Raw genomic sequence first — 25,545 nt, 5'->3', positions numbered from 1 at the left:
CTTTAAATGCTTTTGGCATTTTATTAAGTTCACTTTGACATCATTACAGGGACCACACGTTTTCCTGTTTGCACCTTTCCCCCCGCCTCCCCCCCCCCCCAAAAAAAAAGCTTCTACATATTAACTTAAACTTAGAATGAACAAACTAAATGTAGATGTTAGTCACCACATCTAGTCTTCAAGAGTCAAAAGCAAAAAAAAAAAACCAATGTGACCTCAGTCAACCCTTCTCCGAGAGAAACACAGGAAAGAAACAGCAAACATGCTAAAGAACTACAAGAATAAGTTAAAAAAAAACAATACCCAAATATTAAACTGAAACTCAGTAGAGAAGAAAGAAGATACAAAGACGTAGAACCTAAACAGAGAGGTCTGCATCTATTATAAAAGTAGTTATATAATCATAATTTACCATTTAAAGAAAAAAAAAAGTGGCAATACAAATTGTCATAGCTTGACCTGTTTCTTCAAAAGCAACACACACACACGTGATCTATCCTGTAGAACATGCCAGTTAAGCAACAATGAATCTGATCATGTGTGTAAGCATGCATAAAGGGTGTGCGAGAGAGAAAAATTAAAGTTAATTGGAAAGGGGCCATAAAAAAAAAGAACAAACTTTTAAAAATGCCAATGAACTTGTCAGTGTTTTTCTCAAATTGGACATGCTTCCAACTGCATCAGCTGGAATGTTAAATAAACGGCGCAATAAAACCATCATGAGCTGACAGACTATCAAGTAAAAGCAACATGAATGTAACCATAACTATTGATATATGGTGCATATTCGCCATTTTTTTACCATGCTACCCTTCCCTTACAGAAATCCATTCACCCTTGTGTCTTAAAAGCCAACAGTGTTTGCAGTGGGACTTGACTTTTAAGGAAAAACAGTGTTATCACATGTTATGTTAGTAAGTGTAATTATTTTATCCAGCTTAAATAATGGCATGTTCTTTGCAGCCTTAAACAAAAACATATGAGATATCTAAACTTCTTCAGTCCCCAAGGTGGTAAACAATGCCCTAAAATGCTGACAAAAACCATTTTTACCTTTCTAAAAATGACATGAATGATGACCATTGGCCGTGTTTCAACAAAAATCAATGACTTTTGAGGCCAACTTCAGATTATTCCCCTTCTCTCCTATAATTCTGCTGCTCTATGCATAAAACTCATTCTTAAGGTTATTAATATTTATTGTTACGAAGCCAATGTCAGACAGGGGACTTGAAGCAGCCAACCTAATCGAGATATATTATAATTACTATTATGTGAAGAGTAATAACATTTAACGTGTGAACTCAACTCCGACGACTGAGTGCATGAGAGGTGCGAAAGAGAAATATTAGAGCTGTATATTCGTTTTTTGTTTTTTTTTAATATAAAAAGCAACACTAACTACTTCACAGCAAAGAGCCTGTTGTAATCGAACTATATATACATACACGATATTAAAAACGTCACCAGTAACAGGGAGGATAGTGAACTAGACTGAATTATCACCGCTGGTCAAAACGTGCAAGACCAGTAATATGTTCAGTGCATTTCAGATTAATACATACACATTTCTCAAAGAACAAACAGGGGGGGGGGGGGGGGTATGTTTCATAACGCTCACTTTTTTTTTAAATCAGCATATTTAAGTGAAATGTTCATCAAAGAGTCAAACACGTATCTCTTTATTCATTTACAACCGCACCACCCTACCCAACACTCCCGAAACCAGGTCATAAGTTCAGTCTAGTTCACAAATCCTCCCATACGCTGGCCATCAAAATGGGCATCCAGTGGCATTACATCACTTCCTGTGTTGAAAATCATCAGCTCCCGGAGCCCGAGCTTCTTTTCCTAATGCTCGTTAATAAGCTGCAGTTAACAGTGAATATCAAGAAGCTTTTTAGATTTTACATACTAGCTGGTTCAGTGCAGATGGTTGTTTTAAGGTGTGAGGGTTATACAGGGGTGGAGAGAAAGGGGGCGGGGCTTAGAGTAAAGGGAGGCGGCTAGAGATAGAAGGATGGTAAACATGGCAACAACTGATCGGAGGAGAGGATCATTCTGCTTTACAGCGCTTCATGGCTCCTGGGAGTTTCTCTTGTAGCCTGAGGAGGAGAGAAAAGAACAAGCCTCACTAATTAGCAGCCATTTCCAAGACTCAATTCTTTATAGATGAAGAGCGTGCACATTCTTACTTTATTTTTAATACTTAATTAGGTACACTCACTTGGCCATTGTGGTGTTGACTTGAGTGCGTACAATGTCGATGTAATGGTCAATCTGGGTCTGTGGAAAGATCATAGAGATGCTGCATTATAATAAACAATAATATTACTGCATGTGCTGCTTCCATGCAAATTTGCTGGCATAACACGAGGATGTTGTGGGTGAACGCTAGGAACAGTCACTGACACGAACTACTATTTATTGCAGTCACTTTTGTGGATATTAGTTTAGTTTAGTTGTACAATACAAATTATATACAATAAAAAAAGTTCAGGGAGAGGCAGAAAACATAAAAGGGCTTATTTAAAGCCCCCAATGAAAGTGAAAAATAAATAAATAAATAAATAAATAAATATTATTGGTTAAATTGATTAATTGCGGTTAATAATATCTACCATAAAAGTATGTAACTGTGTGTCTGTATGCATGCATGCATGTGCGTATATTATATTTATATATCTATATATATATACAGTATATAGTCATTATTACATACTTAGTACTGTCAAATCGATGAATTTGTGTGTGTGTGTGTGTGTGTGTGTGTATATATATATATATATATATATATATATATATATATATATATATATTAGGGCTGGGCAAAGATTAATCGCGATTAATCGCATCCAAAATAAAAGTTTGTGTTTACATAATATATGTGTGCGAGTCTGTGTATAATTATTTTGTATATAAGAATTCACACACATGCATGTCTATATTTAATAAAAAAAAATGAATATATAAAATATTCATATTTATATTTTATATAAATTATGTATAAATATATATATATATATATATATATATATACACAGTATATACATGCAATGCAAATATTTCTCAAATATATACATGCATGTGTGTGTATTTATATATTCAAAATAATTATACACAATATTAATCGTGATTAATCGTTGCCCAGCCCTAATATATATATATATATATATATATATACACACTGTATATATATAGATATACACACACACACACACACACACACACACTCACATATACATACGTTACATGCCATTAATTTGCGATTTGACAGCACTAAGTATGTAATGATGACTATATATATATATATATATATATATATATATATATATATATATATATATATATATATATTCATTTTCTCACTATGAAGATATTAAAATCTGGGTTACTGCAGTTTTGAGGTCAGTGTATAGTGCTCTGCGCCATTGAGATTAAAGAGACAGTTCAGAGTTTTGTGGCACCATCATTATTTCTGTACATTATCTTCATTAGCGCTGTGTTTAAAACGAAGAAAGCTCAGAAGAGAAAAACTGCATCAGGCGCTCATTAACAATCCCAGTTAGATAAGAATTTAAGACTTGACAAATGCTTTAAGAAAAGATTATGACAAGTGTTCAGAAAGGGCTTACATAAGAGCCCTCTGGAGCAATAATCATACATGATGATTACTGTTCAGTCCGAGTGGGCCGCTGTTCTCAAACACAAACTGCATGTGTCATCTTTTCAAAAGCAACTCTGTGCTAGTGTTTCAAAACCACATCACTGTTATATATGCCGTGAAAATGCATTTTATTGCATAAGTTTCCTCTGTCATTTTTTTAGGTGAACTATCCCTTTTATGAACACACAATGGATAGTTTGAAAAGCAAAAACATAGATCGAACCTTGTTTTTCTCATAGATGAGCGGTACACTGAAGAGCAGGATGTCAGCTGGAAAAGAAAACACCCAGTATTGGGTGATTATGATTATTAATAAACTCCACATGGAATCATTCTGAAAAAGTCTCTATAACCAAATATTTCAGTATAAACTCAAAATTAAGTATGGTGCTAAAAGTGTTATATTTGGCCTACCGAGGATGAGGATGGTGATGCCATTGAAGACCGCTCCAACATATGTCAGCAGCCACATAACCACTGCCAGCTGAAAACACAAGGAAATATGGGTCAAAAGAACAGAAATCCTTTGAATCCCTTTTAAACCAGTAAATATGAGAACATTTTTCTAAACGAAAAATTATGAAATCAGTGTTTTAATAAAAAAAAATCATAGAGCTAATATAGTAAGAGTCCTAGAGGAGATAAATGTTCCTTGTTGCTTCTCGTCATTTTTGGAATGGGAATATCCACATAAACATGCTGAATGGAAAAGACATTACATTCTTTAATATAACGTTTAAAAAAAAAATTAAAACTAATTCAAATTCTGAATGAATTGAAGAGCTATCCTAAATGTGTTCATTTCAAACTGACCTTGAGGGAATCCACCAGATCCTCGACCAGAAAGAGGCGGCTCATCTGCTTGAGCGCACGGTTGACGTGTGTGAGACAGGCGTCCACGTGCTTGCGGAAGGTCTCGGGTGGCACGGCGACATCTTTCTCCATCAGAGCTCTGTCACAGGCACAGGGGTCAACCCAATTAACCTTGCCACTGCATACCCACACACACCACTGCACTCAAAACCAAACCTTACTAACACCGACCCTAACAAGTGACCTACGGTATATGAAATGTGTAGCATGTATTTAAAAAAAAAAAACACTTTCTCCTATAAATTATATTTTTATTATATATTCAATATTGTGATAATTTATACATTTAATATTTTTATTATTAACGATCACATTAATATATATAGATATTTATTATATATATATTTCCAAATGCAGTTTTTACATATATATATATATATAAATTGTGTAAATTAGTTTATATATATATATATATATATATATATATATATATATATATATTTTTTTTTTATATGTAAAAACTGCATTTGTAAATGTATACATTTCCAAATGCAGGTTTTACATATAAATTAAAATATTTTTTATACAAATTATATATATATATATATATATATATATATATATATATGAAGAGTCCAGATGCAAAAGCCTCTAAGTGCCATTTGAAATTTTCTTCTAAAATGATGATTTTTATCAAGATTGTATATTTAAGTTCAGTGATTTCACTTAAATGGCAATGATAATTACCTATTAATTGTTATTTAAGTGAAATTACTGAACTTAAGTTTGACAAAAATCATCATTAAAGAAGAAAATTTCAAATGGCATTTAGAGGCTTTTGCATTGGAACTCTTCATACAGTATATATATATAAAATATTTTTATAATTTATATGTAAAAACTGCATTTGAAAATATATACATTTATAAATGCAGGTTTTACATATAAATAAAACATTTTTTTTATTCAAATTATTATTCATAAATATATATATATATATATATATATAAATTGTATAAAATAAAATATTTTTTATTTATATGTAAAAACTGCATTTGTAAAAAAATATATAATACATTTAATAAATAATAGGTATATGTGATAGTGAAATGTGATTGTTAATAATATATATATATAAAATCGTGATTTATCTTATTTCTCATACACAGTAGTGGGCAAAGGTGATGTCAGGAGGAATATTAGTTTTTAATTTCCCTACAAGTTAAATCATCAAAATATGTGGAACCCATTTTATATTTATATTTAAACATTTTAAATATGAGGGAAGAACAAAACACTAAATTAGTAATGGTATTTATCTTTTTTGGTATTTATATTTAAAATTGCAGGCTAAAGCTTCAGTTTTTATTTTACTATGCCAAAAATACTCACAGGAAAAAGCATACAGCGACTTCAACATTATGAGCAATTAATATTTCATTGGTTCTCTCTTGCTTTTGCATATGCTAATCATCATGACTGTCTGACAAAAAAATATGTTATCAAGTTAACATGTTTCATTGCGTTTCATTGGCCCAAGGTATTTTTAGATATACAATACATTTATATCATCTCTAATAAGACAAAGGCATTTTCTAAAACAAATACAGGACTCTCACTTGAAAGGGTGTCCATCGTTGGACTTCTGCACAGCCTGGATGACGGACTTGTAGATGCGGAAAGAGATGGTGACGCAGAGCAGAGCCAGCAGCAGGTATGAGATCACGCTGATCACGCTAAACGCTGCCAGAGACAGCAGCAACAGCAGCGACACGCCAAACACCACGCCGGACTTCTTAGGGTCCCGCCAGTGCACCAGGTCATTCACTGCACGACAGAAAAGGCATGTGAAAAACGTGTGCGTGGTGTGTTTTGATGAACGTAACAGGAAATAAAAACAGCATATGATAAAAATATTGATATCAATTGTTGAATTGGAGCAAAATTTAAATCCAGAGTATGCAGCAGTAAAAGCAGGAACACATTTTAATACGTTATTTTGGTACCTGATCTGTCAAATCATTAGTTCTGTCATAAATAATACAGAGCTCATATTTTCCATACAGCTGCGGTTACATAATGCAGTTTTCGAGAGGCTTGGTGAAAGGAACCTTTTAAAGAAGCCTTACATAAATGGCACTCTCCACGTGGAGTGATGCCTTGAGGGTTTCGGCTCTGCGTGTTTCCATTTCTGAGGAAATCAAGGACGTATAAGCAGTCTATGGTGGGGACATCAACCTTCATAAGTATGCACAGCTCTCTGTACCACAAAAGAACAGCGCAATAGAGCCATTTACATATTTATATTTCCTGGCAAAGACTAGATGAGGAATTCATACTTGGCCATGTGTGGGATGAGTCCTGTAACAGAAGACCTCACACGTGCAAGCGTAGGCTGGTTGAAAACACAACCACGTCTTCCACTGTTACTATGTTTGGTCTGTCAGCTTTAATACATCACAGCACAGATATGGCTCTCCCACTCCGAGAGACTGTGAATGCATTCATGCACTCATTTAAAGCAATATATGGTCAGGTACCACTTTTCTTTGCTTTTCAGCGAATGTTTAAATGGACCATAATGCAAATTGTTATTTGAAATTAGTTGATGAAAATTATTGAATGAAAATTATATTAGGGGCAGGAGGGAGATAAATGGTCAAAACTAGCCATGTTAAATAATATTAACAAGTTCAAATGTATGGAGTCAGACATTTTTTTTTCATGTTTTTGAAAAGAAATCTCCGCAAGGCTGCATTTATTTGATCAGAAATACAGTAAAATAATAACATTGTTTTCTTCTTCTGCCTTTCTACTTTATAGACAACCAAGAGAATAGGTTGTAGTCTTTTGCCAAATAAGTAGGAAAAAGTTCGATTCCCATAATGCACTGGGCATGTTGCCATCCAAGGCCACTCCCACCAGTCTGCTATGGATGCACTTTCTGCATAGTAGAAAATACTTCTAAGAAAACTATTAGTTATAACGGTGTCGACTTGTATAGTTGTATTGTTCCCAAATGCAAGAATTCAAAGAGCAAACATTTAGCGGGAGTGAGTACAATAACTCTTCAATTAGTAACCCTCAGTTGATCCGACTGTCCATGGACGGAGATACAAAAAAAGCAAGTAAAATAGTTTTCACGAAAGCCCCGGAGCGGTCAAATAAAAGTGAATTTCTAGGTCCAGGTAACACAGAGAACATTATTTGTTCACATATACTACCAACGTTGTAATACAAAGCTGGTTGAAAATCGGTAAAGTCCGAAATTCGCATCGAAAATTTTCGCATGTAAAAAATAAATAAATAAAATAAAATATCGACCTCACGTTATGTCAATCACGCTTGCATATCGCCTCCGAAACTTTCGTCCGTCATAAAAAAAAAAAATTCAGATCCGGTTCGATTTTCTGCGTTTTTCGCATCCGCAGCCAGCATTTTGAGAGTTTTTTTTTTCAGGGCCGGGGGAAGCTCGTGGTGCGTTCTATTATAGCCAACAAACCGACTCGGACCTCGGAATTTGACGTTAAGTCCACACTTTAAGCGTTCTATTATGTTTTGCGTAAAATGGACGCCACCCGGAAAGCTGAGTTTCAGGCACTTACATTAAAAAAAAATATATTATGACTACACCTTATCAAAACGCAGCCATTTGAACTTGAAAATGTTCACTTTATTTAATGTTTTTCATGTTAATCTTCTGTTAGCAACACTAGCAACGTTAGTAATTGCACTCACAACCAATTCCCATACCTACATGGGACCCAGTGATATGAGTGATTATAATCGTCATTTAAAATACCAAAGCGGTTCAAAAACATTGAAAACAATTCATTCTTACAAGTCACAGGGCACAGCCATCTTAAATTCCGAAACGGAATTCTTGCTCGGTGTCCTCACGGTTGTCCGACTTCCGAGAGGAGAAATCCAAGGAAAGGGGGCGTGTTGCTAGGCAACGTCTGTCGTCCGATTCGGATCTCCGAGACGGATGAATAATAGAACGCACCATCGTTCCGCACATCATTGCACATGTGCGGTCCTTTCAGTTTCGGTTTTCAATTCGATCAAGCGTTTATATGTTCTCTCGATCGGATTAAAAAAGGAACAAACCTCAAACCCGTTTCGATCAGATTGAAATTTCGGATCGATTAAGGTGTGATTGAGCAGCCAATTCGATAACTAATGTAGCCTATTATTTGGGTACAAAATGTAACCTGTAGCCTAGCGCTTCCGCATGCCCGTGCACGTGAGTCCATACCATACTGCCAGTCACTGTACAGGTCAGGATCGATTGGTTCACGGAAATTGGTGGTCTTCTTTTTAATATGTGGCTCCAGAATTGCTGGCAAAGCATCAAACTGTTCCACTGACATTCTGAAGTAAATTTTGAATCGCTCGGGATAAATTTGCAACTCCTGGATAAGGAAGTGGAACTCTTGGCGCAATTTCAGGATTGGATGGACCCAATATTTTCTCTTTCTTCTCTTTTCAATAAGAGGGCAACCAAAACTATCCTCACTGCTTGACGAATCCATTTTGTTTTTTTGTGCGTTTTTTCCCGCAAAGGTTTAATAAATACGCATCGGACTCAGTGTGCAAGGTTTCTGTGCGTGACGAATTTTTAGGCTGACGAACACGAAAAACTCAGTGTGTAATGGCCTTAAGGCTACACTTGAATAAAATAAAATAAATTAAAAGTCATGGGACACTAAATGTCACCAAACCAGTCCAAAACCGAATTAATGCGTTTTTTTAGGCTGACGAACTTTTAGGCTGACGAACACGAAAAACTCAGTGTGTAATGGCCTTAAGGCTACACTTGAATAAAATAAAATAAATTAAAAGTCATGGGACACTAAATGTCACCAAACCAGTCCAAAACCGAATTAATGCAGACTAACGTTGTAATGAAAATTCCGATATTTAAAAACGTGGTATTGTACTGATCCATTTACCATAAACAAACAAGCACATTTAAACCAACATAATTTGAATTATTCATCATTTTGAAATCTAGCTAAGCTCTGATCAGTTGTATTCTGTATTTTAAGAGAGAAAAGGAAGGGAAAAAGTAATATAAAAACAAAAACAGTGATAGAGCATCCCGAGGGGGGAAAAAATTGTTTACAACAACAGTCAACGTGACATAACTACAGAACAATGGTGTGTGGCAAATGATTCAGAGCCTGAGAGAGCACTATTGTTTTTGTCCACTCCGACTGCCTGGGGGCTAACACTCAGTGCATGTGAGGGGTTTCCTCCTTGCTCACTGCAGGGGCCTGAGTCCCTCCCAGCATGCTTTGCTAGTGCCCACAGGGAGGCAGCCTAAGCTGAGAACAGTCATTCGTTATCATTCCCTCCCTCCCTCGCAAGGGTTAGTGGACCCAGATACAACAGCATGTCCCAGTGGCTGCTGAGCCGCAGTGGCCTCTTTTAGTTCTCGCACAACTCAGCTCTTAAAGGTACATGCACCATCTAAAGCGAATCTGTGTAAGAGTCCACGTGTGTCTGAATCATTTAAGAGTCATGCATGTAATCACGTATTCACCCAAGCAAGAGATAAAAAAAATCTAGTTTTTACATGTTACAGCGAGTGCTCAGTTGTATGTTTAGAAACGAGCAGTGTGAGCCAATTTTCATGCAATGAAAAGCTAATGAGGTCAGTTATTTAAAGGGTATTGGCCATATTTATACACTATGGTCTGTTTCAGTGTTCTTAAAATGTTTGCACTTGCTTCTTATCCTTTTAAAGCCTCAAGTGAATTTAAACTACAACATTTTACAGGCAGAACATATGGAAAAATGAATTCAAATGCATAACGTGAATATATATTTGTTAATATACCAATGAATTAGAAGTACATACATGTGTACAGTGATTAGTCAAACCTATGCTTGAGTTAACAACCTCAATATAGACCTACAGCTGTGGAAAAACCCAAGTGGAAACCAACACACCCATTAAAACAAACTTTCACACCATTAGAAAGCTCTCAGTCAGCCGTACTTAAATGATTGAGAGCTAAAATACCAAGTTACAATCATTGTCAAAAAATGTCAGCCATAGCAAACAAATCAAGAAGAGACTGAAAAGTGAGACAAACAATACGCCCTAGATCTGTTAAATAACCCACTTACTCTGTTACAACTATATCTGGAAACTAGCACAAGAAATGAATTACTGTCTATATGAAAAACTTTACAGTAGGGCTGGAAATGGAGTGAGGAGTTGATGTAATCAATTATGTTGATGGCGTAATTTAGTAGATTTCAGAGGAAGGTGTCGATTTGTTGCACTGTTTATATTCCCCAGTGATGGTGGCACCGACTCCCAGGCATGCTGAAAATAAGCCATTACTAAAAAAATATCAAGCCCGATCTAAAGAGTGGACATTTTTTTTAAACCGAGAACGAACAAAATGCATATCTGCACGCTCTGTAAAAAGGAAATGGCATAGCACAGCACCAAAACTTCTATGCAAGAGCATCTGAAAAGAAACGCCCCAGGGCTCTCCTACCTCAAAAACGACGAGACAGCAGTGTAGGTATTTGGACTATTACAGTGGATTTTACATTGCACTAGAACAGGCTTGTCAGTCCCATTTTGTGCTTAATACGGTTGTGTTCATAAAGCATTTAGTTTTTTTACAAAGTGCTGTGATGCGAGGCTGCGAGACGTGCAACTCAAACATAACTGTCTGCAGCCGGTTACAAAGCATTTAACGCTGTTGTTTATTTAGTTATATTGTTGTATAAATCTAAACAAAAAAACCCAACAACTTATCAATAGATTAAAACGATTAAAAAAATAAGTTGGTTCCAGCCCTACTTTACAGTAAGGTTAAAGTAATATTGCTAACTTTTACCGCATTTATTAATTGTTCACTATTCTGATCATGTTCACAAAACTGTCATTGTTTTTTTTTACAACAACACACCCAAGTAACTTTCTTACATATAACATTTTAATGTGGAACTTAGGCCTTTTCAGTTAAAAGAAGTATTTCTCTAATAGAAATTAATAATTGTGCTTACAATAATCAAGAGAAATAGTCAACAATAACGACTCAACCATTCTCCCAAAACTAAAGGGGACAATGTATATATAGTCCTTATGGTAAAGGCCAAATAATTCTTCTTTAAGTAAAAAAAAAAATAGTATAAACCGATAATTCTGCATCACTTTCTCTCTAGTATTACACCAGATCTGTACACACACACATAACAATAGCCTACTGTCAAATGGAAGATAATACTACTACTTTTAAATGACATATTTATCCTGACTTCATTCCCAATGGCGTTTCTGAAGGTTACATAAAAAGATGAAACCTGAGACTAGACATGACCGGTCACCTGACTTCAAGGGCTGTGGAAGCCATACGGCCACCCTGCAGGAATGTTTATATCCATTCCTTTTAAAATTATACCATCATGTTTTTTTTAAGGTCATGAGACAAGGCACAGAAAAAATAGAATTAATTTAAATGTCATGACTTATTCATGGTCTTAGTTTGTTTATTCAGTTTTCCTCACAACAAACAAGTCATTTAGAATCTCCATAAGGCTATTATAATAAATTGAACATTTTTACACGTGAAACATACTATAGGCTATTGTTGAGTAAATTCAAGTTGCGTTATAAAGAAAAAGAGGTAAGTTAGGTCTAGTGTCTGGGCATACTATGCGTGCAGGGTTAGCAGGCTGCTTGCCCAGAAGAAAGACATGTTACCTGAAAAGTGGGTTAGTATTGCTGTCAAGACATGCTCTGCAAGATGGTAGGCCTCTGCAACCCAAATGTCGATTGCCTCTACCTCTTTGGGAAGTACTGCCTGACACTCATTTGGAAGAGATTGAGAAGATGAGGTGATTGAAGCCTCAGGATTTGGTGTAGGAATAGGAGCTTTATCAGGCTTTAGGACAGTCTTCATTGTGGGAATATTCTCGTCTTCCTCCTCTTGGCTGCTCCCGAGCTCTTTCAAAGCAGAGATTGTGAGGCGCTCCTGCTCCAAGTCCATGATCATTGCTGGGGATGATTGAGTGGAAGGAGGAGAATCAGATTTGGGATTCTGGTCTATAGTTTTGTGTCCAGAAGTGAACCCCTCAGGTTCCTCATCCTGTCGTGATTTAAGACACTCCCTCATGAAATCCACAAAGCTGTCAGTAGCTGCCGTTACTGAGCATTCTGCTTCAAACGTCTCCGTATCACTCATGGTCTCTGGCGAATCCGGTCTATCTAAAAGATCTTTGGGGGTCACAACTTGAGGTTCAGACTTCGTTATCACAGCAACCACACTTGTCGTAGGCTCAGAAATAACGTCATTGATTTTACTAGACTGCTCATTGTGGAAAGAGGGGAATGGTGCAGGTGGGATCTCTTGAACTGGGGTTTGTCGGTCAATGGACTGCACTGGCAACCCTTCCAGTTCCTGCAAGTTAGACGTCTTGATTTCCACTGTTGAGTTTTTATCTTCTGAATCAACACTTGGCATTTTGTTTTGGCAGAGAATAGTCTCAATGTCATCATGAATGTCAGATGAAGTTTCAAAAAGGGAAGGCTCAGGGATAGATTCATAATCTAGCTTGCATTCGTTGGGCGTCTCAACGAAATCATCAGTGATGTTATCAAAGGATTCTTGAACAGGGGCACTGATATTTTCATTATCTGTACGGTAGTCTGACTTTGAAAGCTCTGTTTTCTCACCTTTGCTCTCCTTAAAACAAGACAAATTCAGCTGGTCTTTTAAAGCAAGCTCTTCACTGGCGTAATGATCCAGGTATGTCTCTACATCACTGAGCTCATTTGAGGGGCAGCTGATGTCTGGTGGAAGGTCAGAAAGTATTTCTGCAGTCTTGTCAAGCTCTTTATCAAGGGTAGACTCTTTAAAGGGTTCAAAAGACACTAAATTCTGAGACATATGCGACTTCTCTTGAGAGTCCTCGAAATTCAGGCCTCCTGAGTCTGGGGAGGACTGGAGGAAAATGCCACTTTCATAATCATCGTCAATAACCTGGTGTTCAGGAGAGTGCTCAGCATCAGAGTCAGTTTGATTTGCCTGTGAGGAAATGTCATGGTCAGGTTTATGTTCTTCATGTAGAGTTTCCACAGATGCACGTTCTGAAACTTCTGAGTGGTGTTGCTCTGGTGACCCTCTGCCCTCACCTTGCAAAATTTGACCCTTTTCACCATCATCCTCGTCCTCATCACCTTCTACCTCAAACTGTTCTTCTTCCTCATCACTTAGCACTTGTTCCTCAGTTTCAATAACATTAATAATAGGTACCTGAATTGGCGGTTTCTTGTTGTTTGGAATGGTCTCCTCTTCCTTGTGGGTTTTGGTGTCTAGGTCATTGTTTCCCATTATTGGGATGCTCATGGCTTCCTCAATTACTGTATCATCCGACTCCCCAGAGCTGTCTACCTCCTGGACTTCAGCAGGCTCCAAATTTGCTTTCGAAATGTTGGAATACTGTGTAGAACTAGGTTCGATCTGTTGGGACACAGGGGGTAATGGAGACTCGAAGTCTGCAGGGGGAGCAGGACAGGAAGGAAGCTCTTGATTGTCTGGGAATATCTGACAGTCTTGAGTGCCTGTATCAGCTTTCTCTTGCTTGTCCCACATATAGGCTGTTGGTAAAAAGTTCAGGTCAAACTCAGAATCTTCCTCTACACTCTCTTGTTTTGATTGCTTGTTGACATCCTCCTCTGATTTATCAATGTCATCTGCAACTTTGATAGGGCTGTCCATAAACTGATCAGGAACTCCTGCGAAAGGTTCTGTAACTTCACCTGCATCAACATTGTTTGCTTTGATCACTTTGGATGGGCTCTCTTGCACCATGGGGGACTCATTTTCCTCATCAAGAACTGGATCTTGAATGTTGAAATCTGGTGCAGGAGGTAAGTGAGCCCTCATCCAGTCCGCTGTGTCCTCAAAGTCAGTCCCATGCCTTGGCTCACCAAGCACTTCGAAGGGTGATTCAGGAGATTCCTGTTCACTTGACATTGTCCTTTTCTGAAAGGACGAACGGGAGGAAATTCCATGCAATTCTGTGGGGGATTTCTCATAGTGACGTTCTTTAAAATTTGGAAACCCCCCATCAAAATCATTCTTCTTTGCAGCTAAAGCTTCTAAAGCTTTGATTCTCTCAGATACTGGCGAAGTTTTTATAGGCGAGTCCTGCTTTTGAGAGCCAAAAGATGAATCAAAAAGCTCTCGTTTCTCTTTGAAGGTACGATCTATGTTGTCATCAGCTGATCCTGAAGATTCAATTCCACAAGCAACTGGAGAAAAGGAACTTGACTGAGGAGAAAAGTGAAGAGAGGTAGCCGAATTTTCTGAAGGCTTGTCAGAGCCTAGTACAACTCTTTTGTCTGCATCCATCATGAAGCAGGAAAGAGGAGGAAAAGGAGGGTTGGAAATAAAGACAAACTCGACCTTAATTCCGATTTGCTAAAGCAGGGGACCATATTTGAAGCTCATGTTTGTCTTTAACAAAAAAAGAGCAGAAAATTTTCAAAGCCAAAGATCCCAACAACTTTAGCAATCAGCAGCTACACTGATACTTTAAGTAGCATTCCCAAGATGCTTAATTGCTTGCATCCATTTAACTGAAGCTAAAGCAGTCATGCACACACCTACATGGTCCCACATATTAATGGATGGAGAATGTCTGCATGCCAGCTTGATAAAGTGCTGATACCATTGAGGAATCTCAATGACACATACAACGCTTCTTAATGCATTTAATTGATACTTTAGGGGAAAATTTACAAATGTATATAGATGACATTTATAATCAAACAACAAGCCCAAAAACAAAGAAACAAACAAAACAGACAAACAAAATTAGTAATCAATATACTTAAATTTGTTAAATGATTAAAATACTATCATTGCATAAAATACTGCTAAACGGCTGCCTGAGCTATGCCTAATCTGTCTAACCATCTATTAAAATAAAAGAAGATAAATCAAATTATGGTGTAGTAGATGACACAATGAGGCCAGAATTACAAGAGCACAGGTCAGGGAATGCAGCAAAGTGAATGCTGGACATGCTGAAAATGGAAATCCTGACAATTTTACCATGCAACACAATGGTTGTGTCTGAAAACTGGAAAATTATGCCTTCACAGACACTATGTGGAGGTAGGCAGGTAACAAGGCACATCCAATTACAATGTTTGTGTCACATTCTGTCTACAAAGATGCCTCCATCTGGTTGATCTATGTGTGCAGTTCGGCGATTTGTGGAAAAGGTAAATATGCAGTCTAAAAAAAACGTAAATTAAAGGGTTCGTTCACCCAAAAATGAAAATGTCATTGATGACTCACCCTCATGTCATTCCAAGCCCAAATGAATGCCAAGACCTCAGTTCATCTTCGGAACACATTTTAAGATATTCTAGATTTAGTCCGAGAGTTTGCCGTCCTACCTTTAAAAAATGTATTCACAATATACTGTCCTTGTCCAGAAAGGAAATAAAGACGTCATCAAAGTAATCCATGTGACATCAGTGGGTTAGTTCGAATTTTTTGAAACATCGAAAATACATTTTGGTCCAAAAATAACAAAAACTACGACTTTATTCAGCATTGTATTGTCTTACGGTTCTATTGTCAAGCTGTGTTCACAAGTCCGCAGTGGCGCTGCTGACATGTTATCTGGTGAGTCCGTGTATTCGGGTTCAAATAATAAAAAAATGTCCGAAGTCCTTAGACATGTTTGCGAAGATTATTTTGTTTACAGCATGCGTCTCCCTCAGACTGTAAATGAAGCTCGGGCGCACGTCAGCAGCGTCTTACGTCATCAGTGTCACTGAACGCGGCTCGACAACACAACCGTAAGACAATACAATGCTGAATTAAGTCATAGTTTTTGTTATTTTTAGACCAAAATGTATTTTCGATGCTTCAAAAAATGTCACATGGACCACTTTGATGATGTCTTTATTTCCTTTCTGGACAAGGACGTATACATTTTCAATGGAGGGTCAGAAAACTAAAGGTCCTACGGGCTTGGAACGACATGAGGTCAATAAGTCAATAATGACATAATTTTCATTTTTGGGTGAACTAACCCGTTAATTCATAAATATCCATTTAAAAAAAGTGAGAAATAAGCATTAAAATGCCTTGTCACGTTGCCTTGGAAACCTTAGGAGGTACCTTTAAACACAAACATAGCCTGTGAAGTCATACACTGACTGGGCTGAGAGGCAGCAAGCCGGTTCCCTTTCGAACACAACCCCTATGTTTTAATGTATGGCCTCATTGATTAGCATAACATTAGCTTTTCAGTCTTGCCTAAATGGTGCTGACTACACATTTAAAATACTGATAAAAATGGTCACACTATAAGATTAAGCTATATGCAAGCAATATTTTTAATTATAATTTCCCCTGACTCTTCTGTAGGGTGAGATAAAACGGGTTCCAGAGTGACAACCACATTCTAACATACTAGACATTTTGTTCCTTTCCAAACCTGCCATTTCCTGGTTTTACTTTAAGATATAATCTTTGAGTTTGCATGCTCTAGGCATAGTAGTGAAGTAGTGGAAAACTTTCACTGACAGAAACTACAATTTTCCTAAAGCCTTTTGAAAATAAATGCTTCTGAAAATGGATTCGATCTATTATAGTTAACATGTTATTGCTCAATACTGTTTAAACTAACACTTTTGTCCCTCTTTTGAATCTCTTCAAGATTCTATTAAGAACATGTGCTTGTACTAATTATGCAAATTAAGCATCACAACTATGATGTGTCTTTTAAAGAGTAATGCAATTCAGACTAGTTGCCTGTAAAAACTTAATTAGGCATGGGAAACTAATCTAATCGAAGTCTTTTTAATAGCAAACTATTACCTGAAATAAATTTCTTCAAGATAACAACGTTCTAAACATTGTTGGGATACTTATATCTAAATATCTCAACATAGAGTGTGGGATGTACTCAATCTACCCTTCCTTTATATAAATGCTAAAATGATCAAACTCCTATATGTAAATAGACAAGAAACAAAACAACAAACAAACAAACACAAAAAGACTAAAACTTGAGGATTTGCTCTTACTCTGTGGTAAAAGACAACATGCAAAATGCATGGAAAAAGCAGGTGGAGATTCAGCCGCAGCAGTCACAGGGAAGTAACCCCCGAGCAGCGTCCTGTTGCTAGATCCCTCCCCAGTGTCGCTCTACCTTCAGGACCAGTGCGGTGTTGGGGTTGGCGCTCCAAACATGGCTTGCTGTGGGGGAGGGGGGACATCAAGGGCAAGAATCCTCAGGGACACCAACCTGTTCCATTTTTAGGATTCTGCTCTCGCACAAAGTGAACTTGAACTTCTCTGCTATCTTAAAATAAGGTGGCAATCTTGGGATTAAGCTGGACCCACAGTAACGCTGACCTAAATCATGTTTGCAGTGGGTATAAACTGGAGCCGATTGAATTTCTTCCATCTGTGGGGACTTAGCTTTCCCATTTTTAATCAGTGAACAGTGTCAGATGTGGGGTGTCGACAAGATGACAGGGTACTCTAATGGTAAAAAGAGGGTAGCACTAGCCACAAATTATTGCCAGGATTCATTTAGGTTGTTGACTGGCTGAGTTCAACTTTTTAGAGTGGGAAACCATATATTACAGGGTATTGTTAGTAAATGTCAAGAAGAGACCATGTTGGATCTAATAAGGCATTAGAAAATCAGCCACAGAAATGTGGATGACCTCATTTGAAGAACATTCATGAAGTGAAACCAAGTTTGAGGATTTCAGAAACAGAAGGGACTTGGCTGTTATTATGGATTCCAACATGCATGATTGCAAGGGGTCACCATTAGAAACAGCAAGGGTCATGTTACAAGATTTCTGGTCAGGGAAGGTGGTTTCACTGCATTGTATACGGTCAAGTGGCGTGCAGGTGTGAGACTAACTATTAGCTAGGGGTGTAACGGTACACGTATTCGTATTGAACCGTTTCGGTACGCATACAAACCGAACGATTCCTTGGACCATTTTCCCGCCGACAAAATTCACGTTGGCACGGCCACCACAACATCTAATGGCAAGCGTAATGAAAGCTAAACAAAACTGCGCTACTCATTATGTGCTTCACGGATCATTTATCAGTTCGGACCAGCAACATCTGTGCAGCGCGAGACGATCTCGATCAAGCGACACTGTTACTACACAGCGCTGAGAGATCCACTAAAGAAAACATTTGGATCGCCACTGAAGTAATATCATCGCTGCGAGAGGTTTCACATTTCTCCGTTATTAACCGTAGATAGCTATTAGATCAAACAGCGCTGACGTGGAAACCAGGATAAACATCGTGCCGTGAATGAACTAGTAATACTTTACGTCCACAGACCAGCAACATTCACCATGGATTTAATATGGTAACACTAATTGGAACCAGTTTGGCTGGAATAGTACTTCACACACATATATTTAAAAGTTATTTTTAACGTGATGACTAAAATAATATTTGTTCATCCTTCAAAGAGGACCCCCGTTTATAAACCTGAAAGTTTCCAGATGTAGGAAAACTCACACTTATTTAAAAAAAAATTTTTTTTAACAAATGGGAAATTTCTCTGGCATTTCTTTCTTTTCGCTGTATTGAAAACGTACCGAACCATGACTTTAAAACCGAGGTATGTACCGAACCGTGATTTTTGTGTACCGTTACACCCCTACTAGTAGCTTGATCATTCACTTTTAAGTGAGAATTGAGTAATCACGACATATTGAAGGAGAGGACATTTCCAAATATTCCCCAGAAATGGGTTAGCTTCTAGAGATAAATACTTAATTCTTTTGGTTTCCGTGAAAACAATCAGTAGATTCCCTCTGTGTCCTCTGCTTCATTTCCTACGCTTAAGAGGAAGAACTCCAAAAGAAGCCACGACTGTGAGCATCTAGTCTGGTATAGAGGAGGAGAGGGTCACTGGCGAGAGGGATGGAGAGTGTGATAGCAGCAGCCCAGCGGGACATAGCATACTTAATAGAACAGATATGACAGAGGAGCATGAAGAGAAAGATAAAAGGTAGAGAAGCAGGCGAGCATCAGAAGAGAACTATACACTTGCCTTGAGGAGACTGAATGAGAGATACAGGCGAAGAAAAAAAGGAATCTGAAAAAATAAAATAGGACAGAAGAATGAGAAGAAAAGTCTCAGTATCCTTCTTATACTCTACATTTGAAAGGGGAAAATGTTAGTGAAATGCCCAGCGAAGCATTTTTTACATCTCAAGAAACTAAAAACAGCTGATAGAGAACAACCAGCACTTTCCTCGACAACTCACATGACTTAAAAGGATAGTCCTAGGCCAAAAAAGTAAAAATTCTATCATCATTTACTCACCCTTGTGTCGTTCCAAACCTGTACAACTTCTGTGGACCACAAAAGAAGATATTTTGAAGAACGTTGGGGGTCCAAACTACACTGGACCTAATTGACTTTCAATGTACAAACAAACGAAACCGGTTTCAAAAAAGTCTTTTGTTACACCCAGGTTTGAAATCACACAAGTGTGAGTAAAGAGAGAGAATTGCACTGTTTTTTGGTAGACTATCCCTTTAATCTAAAATTCAAGGAGGTTCTATGAGATTATCAACTGTAATTGGTGTAGTTAAATATTTCTGTGGTTTTGACATGCTGTACTCTTTTCAAAAAAGCACTCCACATTTTATGCATACAGCTTATATATTACTTGAAAAACTACACAGAATACTGTATTTCTTAAAATTAATTTGGAACACCAGAGAAGGCGAAAAGGTGTATGGAAGAAAATCAAAATGACAAAAAAAATAATAAATCAAATAGTCAAAATGGCCATCCATAACTCATAACTAACAAGGCTCACAGGACCACTTTATAATATGAGTATCAAATTGTAGCTTTAATTATTTATGACTGGGTTGTACTAAATTGATCCTTCAAGGGAACAAAAAAAAAATCAGTTTATGCAACCTTAAATAGGAAAATGAAATTGCATTTGATCATTTTTTATTTATATTTGAGCATCCATTATTAACATTTGATTTATTATTTGAAAATGTGCACATTTGATTTACCATTTTAAGTTTGTTAGGAAAAAAACTTTAAAAATGTACAAAAAAAAGAAGAAATGGTGATCAGTCAATACATTAATATAACTTGATGCTTATTAAAAACATAAACATATATTTAAAAAGAATAAAAAAAAGTTAATTCATGCTATTCATCAAACCCATTGGCACTTTTTTACCAGAACTAATCACATACACAACATCCCTCTATGATTCATCCGCATACTGAACATTACTCACAATATTCAACTTTCTCATGGAATTTTCAATGATCCCTCCCATACTTTCTGACATCTAACCCTTCAAAGCACCCACATGTTGCACCATTGTGTTATGTAACCTGTTAAGGGAATCCATTTTCAGCCACACTTCAAAATCTCATGTAATTTGGAAGCAAACAATGTTTGCATTCATCCAGAACTAGCCACTTTCAACAGTTAGGTCGATCATCAAGCTACGGGGGCAACACTATATAAACTAAATTGGATAAATCTATCTTGGAATCTCAAAAAGAACAGGGAGTGCCAACAAGTGAGAGTGGTGAGAAAGTTAAAGAGAACAGGTTGATCTAGTAGCACAGCAGTCTTAGGACAGGGCAAGCTCTACTGGTCACAAATAAGGAGTGTACCCCTGCTTCACGACATTCTTTGCCCAAACCACACCCAAAAACTTTTAACTAAGTGACACGCCTTGAAACTATGTGGACACCAAAGCCCTAACAAATCTACACACCCTCGATCATCTTGATTGAAGTTTTCTTTCCACTCTTATGAGTCAGCCATAACTTTGGGCATCACAATCTGACATTGATGGTTGGCTGGTAATGTTTAACCGGAAAAAATTTAATAGGGAAATAAGGTGAAGGACATGATCTCTAGATACTATCTATTGCAAGGGCAAAGGTTAAATGCACCAACATGGCTTGTGTTACAGGGTGTCGCTTAAAGTGGGAACGGATTGCCCTCTTGACACTGGAAGTGCCTTGCTTGGCATCTCAGTCATGCCAGTAATATCAGCTCTATTCCTGAGGGGACTGAATCATGACACCCAAAGCTTTAAGACTGCTGCCTCAGCCAGCTGTGATCAGCTCTGACCTTAGGCATCACACCCAGACAGAAGAGAGAGGCCGGTAGAGGCTAACAGTATTGATATAAGATGAGTTTGTCTAGTTGATCAGGTAAAAATATCATGGTCCCATTTAGAATGATGTATTATTAATGGATTGTTCTGGGTTGAATACAAGTTAAGGTCTTCCAATAACATCTAGGGGTTGTTGACATGCCCTTTATTGTGGCATGCTATACATCAACTAAAGTTAGTAAAATGTATATTGGGTGATGTCTACCAAATTAGCATCAGATGATGTAAGAAATGGTTCTATTTAGAACCAGAAATGGTTCCATTCCCCGCTTCATATATGGAACTCCAAAATGGTTCTATATAGAACCATTTATTTTGGTAAAAGGTTCTATTGGCCAAGTATGGAACCCCAGGGTTCTATATAGAACCCAGAGGAACCTTTTTTTTAATAGTGTATAGAACCAAATACATAGCACTGATAGAACCTTTTAAGGTTCTATATAGAACCTTTTCTTCTAAGAGTGTATAGTGAAACTGTTTGCCAACATTTTGGATTTGAACTCAATGCAAATAGGTAACCTGCTAAGAATTAGTTGTGATTTTTCTTTTTGTTATGGCATACACAGGCGTTCATAACGGTGCATGTCTGGCTAGCAGCAGAGCGTTTCTGGAAGATCAACTTCTATAGGAATTCATTGAAAAAGCTCCTTCTGCTCCGCACTGTTATGAATGGCTGTGCGCACTGCGCATTTTACTTTCAGAAATATTGAAACTTGTTTTTTGTTCTAACCACTGTGATAAAGCTACGAAGGCGGCATATTTGGTGTAGCTTACTTAATGTAACTTAATTTAAATTATTTTGACATCTGTTGCTGTTTTTGTAAGCTTTGTTTAATTCATGTAAAACATCTAGTAGCCTATAATTTTGTAGCCTAAAAAATGGTTTTAGCACAATCTTTACTGATTAAATTGTGTACATTGAACTGTTTCGAATGTGATTTTGTATTGTGACATTGTCAAATTACCTAGGCTAATGTCTAAATGTCTTTAAGCCATTGGCGATGGTGCACTATCGTCCCAACCCTAACGTATATACATCATATATATATATATATATATATATATATATATATATATATATATATATATATATATATAATTAATGACAGAATTTTCAGTTTTGGGTGATCTAACCCTTTAAAATTGTGAGTTAAACGCAGTTTTAGTAAAACAATCATATTTAAAAATATGTTTGAGTGTGTTGAAAGTTGCTCTGTTGCTGGTATGAGACATTTGTTGCACACTGCAGTAAGCTTTATCGATATTAGAATATCATATTAGTAAAAGTTGTATAACTTTTGTTGCTAAATGGAATGCGAATTAATTATATGAAAATGCTGAATTATGGCTACTACAAATAAAGCTTCACGCGTTTAATGTTGGCCATTTGACAAAACAGTGTCGTCTCTGAGGCATTGACATGGTATAAATATGTTGCAGTAAATCAAGAAACTAGATACAAACAGTACGACTAACCATGCTGAGCTATATAACAATGATTCGTTTTCGGTCAATAAATTGCTCACCGGTCAAATAACACACATAATTAAAATGTCTTTAGTGTTTTCATGGTTTCTACAGAAATAAACTCGGAAATCGAGGGTAGCGACCAAGGGATATGATGTCATTGAATGGTGATGCAATGACAGGCCGTTACACTGGTTAAAATAGCTGATTTCACTGGAATTATACGTTGTTGGAAAAATTTGGGATACTTTGTTCTAATGGTTTTTGGAAATTTTAATCCCCAATACATTTATTAATTCATTTAAAGGCAACTATTGCACGCTTGCTCTACAGTTTTCCAAATGAAAGTGCGTATTTGATAATTAACAGTCACAGATGCTATCGATGGAGATTAGCCTGAATTTAACCCAGAATACTACATTAAAAACAACACTTGGTGAAGTCTGGCATTATTAACTTCCTTATATACTTATGTAGGTAGAATTTGTGTAACGTTATGATCTGTCCAGTGACAATGGCACCAGCACAGGCATCTCAGAGGGACATATTGCAGCTAAATGTCACATTCACATATGGAATCGGTTTTAACAAGCCTGTGACAGTCATGTCTACATCATTCCAGCAATATTCAGATTCTAACCACTAAATGAACTCAGTGCACTTAAGCTCATGAGCCAAAGAGCATATGAAGGAGTCAAACATTTTAAACCGTGCTTAAAATTCAGAGAAGGCTGACGTCATGAGTCTTAACTTCCCGTCCTAATTCTATTAGATTCCCAGACGCCTAAATAAAGCCGAAACAAGGAGGACAGAAGCGCTCCATGCTGACGACCTAAAAAGCAGTGAACCAACATCCATCGTCAACAAAAACCACACGGTATTGTTTTCAAACGGAAAAACATACAGGGCCCGAACAAAGGACATCGTGTCATTTCAAAGAATGATTGATGGACAAATGAATGGAGCTGCATTTATTAGTGCAATTTTTATTTTAATCTTTTTTTTTTTTTGCCGTTTCTAAAATGTAAAAATGATCGCCTTTAAGATTAACACAGAATGCAAAATGACAAGCGATAAGATATTATTTTAAAAAAAGCCATCAGACTTGACAGTAGCAAAGACTGAAAACATTCTGCGAATCGGTTCTTTTATATAGTTCGTTTTAAAGAACCAAAAGAACGCCATGACATTATCATTACATCATTCCATTTACATGATTTAACGTTAAACGTACCAATAGCCATATGTGGGCGTATAATCTTTTTTTTTATTATAAAGGGCGTTTATTTTAATCTCATGTCCTTATTCAGTGTGTTGCAACCATGATTCAGTTCATAAAAGTAATTTAGAACCCAAATATGCAGAATTAACTGAACAATTTAAACATTATGGGTTGAATCAAGAGCCGATTCAGTTCTGAACATCCAATCGATTCACTGACAAAACCCGACTCAAAATAACGATTCATAATTGGTTCTAGACAGCTCTATTGATTATTCTAGCTGTGTCACGTCCCTAGAAATGTAGATGGGGTGTGTAAGCAGTTTTTCCCCTTCATTTACACAGTCCTCCAGTTTCGGATGCATCTGCACTGCAGATGATCAGCTGAGCCGCAACATGTGCTCATTTCAGTTCAAAGCAGTATTATGTGTCCCCATATTTCTCCGTGGCCTTTTCCTAAAAATAAACGTCAGGTCAAAGCAGTGGATGAGAACACATTCATTCGGAGTCCCGCATCCGCCATGCATGCCATGTAACGTTAGGCTATCCCTGCAAAGTGTAGATTCATCAATAATCTTCCTATTATGCCAAAGGGAGGCGATATGGAAAGTGTACGTGAGAAATAAACAGTGGATGACTCTTACATAACGCCAGAGAGTTTACCAGTAACGTATTTACCTTCAAGGCATTTTAAACATGTGCATACATTCAAATCGACTGTATAAGCTCGTATTTTCCTCAAACTCACTCACTATTCAGCGCGACATTTCCATATAGAATTAGATTGGTAGCATTTGGATTGTTAATAAACAACCTAAATCGAAACACAAACAGAACCAATTCAACGACACTGACTGTTGAATGACGTTCACGTTCTCTTACCGGAAAACTTTGAGTCTTTGGCCGTTGCAGAATGTCCATCGTTCAGGCCTTGTGACGACGAAATCTGAGAAGATTGGGTCATTGGGTCTGCCATTTTTGTCGTGTTGCTCTACAGGGTCTGTAGCGCAGAGGTGGTGTCGTTGAGGTTGTGGCTCTTGGTTGTTAATCTGAAGGTTTCCGATTCACCGAGTATTTCCCAACACAACAGCGGCTAGCCTCCTGCACAAGCACACTAGGTGAACCTGCCTGAAATGTTGCAGTGGATGGGGGCGG

General features: G+C 37.2%; 1 protein-coding gene across 3 annotated transcripts; it reads right to left on the bottom strand.

Moving 5' to 3' along the window:
* Nucleotides 1-7: 7 nt before the first annotated feature.
* On the bottom strand, nucleotides 8-25,545 carry rtn3 (reticulon 3). Of its 3 annotated transcripts, XM_039658815.2 has the most exons (9): nucleotides 25,273-25,545; nucleotides 19,580-19,624; nucleotides 12,213-14,855; nucleotides 6,100-6,307; nucleotides 4,481-4,619; nucleotides 4,082-4,151; nucleotides 3,891-3,937; nucleotides 2,228-2,286; nucleotides 8-2,105 (listed from the first exon to the last, which is right to left on the bottom strand). In XM_039658815.2, the coding sequence occupies exons 1-9, from the start codon at nucleotides 25,364-25,366 to the stop codon at nucleotides 2,057-2,059; spliced, it is 3,354 nt and encodes a 1,117-aa protein (XP_039514749.2). In that variant the 5' UTR covers nucleotides 25,367-25,545; the 3' UTR covers nucleotides 8-2,056. The 3 variants fall into 3 exon arrangements, with proteins under 3 accessions (XP_039514749.2, XP_039514750.1, XP_039514752.1); XM_039658816.2 differs by lacking the exon at nucleotides 12,213-14,855 and having other exon boundaries at nucleotides 25,273-25,521; XM_039658818.2 differs by lacking the exons at nucleotides 12,213-14,855; nucleotides 19,580-19,624 and having other exon boundaries at nucleotides 25,273-25,532.

The sequence above is a fragment of the Pimephales promelas genome, chromosome 1, assembly GCF_988280905.1.
Source record: "Pimephales promelas chromosome 1, fPimPro1.hap1.1, whole genome shotgun sequence".
Lineage (NCBI taxonomy): Eukaryota > Metazoa > Chordata > Actinopteri > Cypriniformes > Leuciscidae > Pimephales > Pimephales promelas.
Note: the sequence above shows the minus strand (reverse complement) of the source record. Positions and strands in the feature narration are given on the sequence as shown.

Bases quoted from the DNA above. Each gene is read 5' to 3' on its own strand.
- rtn3 (XM_039658815.2), bottom strand. From the start codon at position 25,366: ATGGCAGACCCAATGACCCAATCTTCTCAGATTTCGTCGTCACAAGGC. The intron at 19,625-25,272 runs GTAAGAGAACGT...TTATTTTTTCAG, and splicing joins CAAAGACTCAAAGTTTTCCG to ATTCCTTTTTTTCTTCGCCT. The intron at 14,856-19,579 runs GCAAGTGTATAG...TGATGGATGCAG, and splicing joins TCTCATTCAGTCTCCTCAAG to ACAAAAGAGTTGTACTAGGC.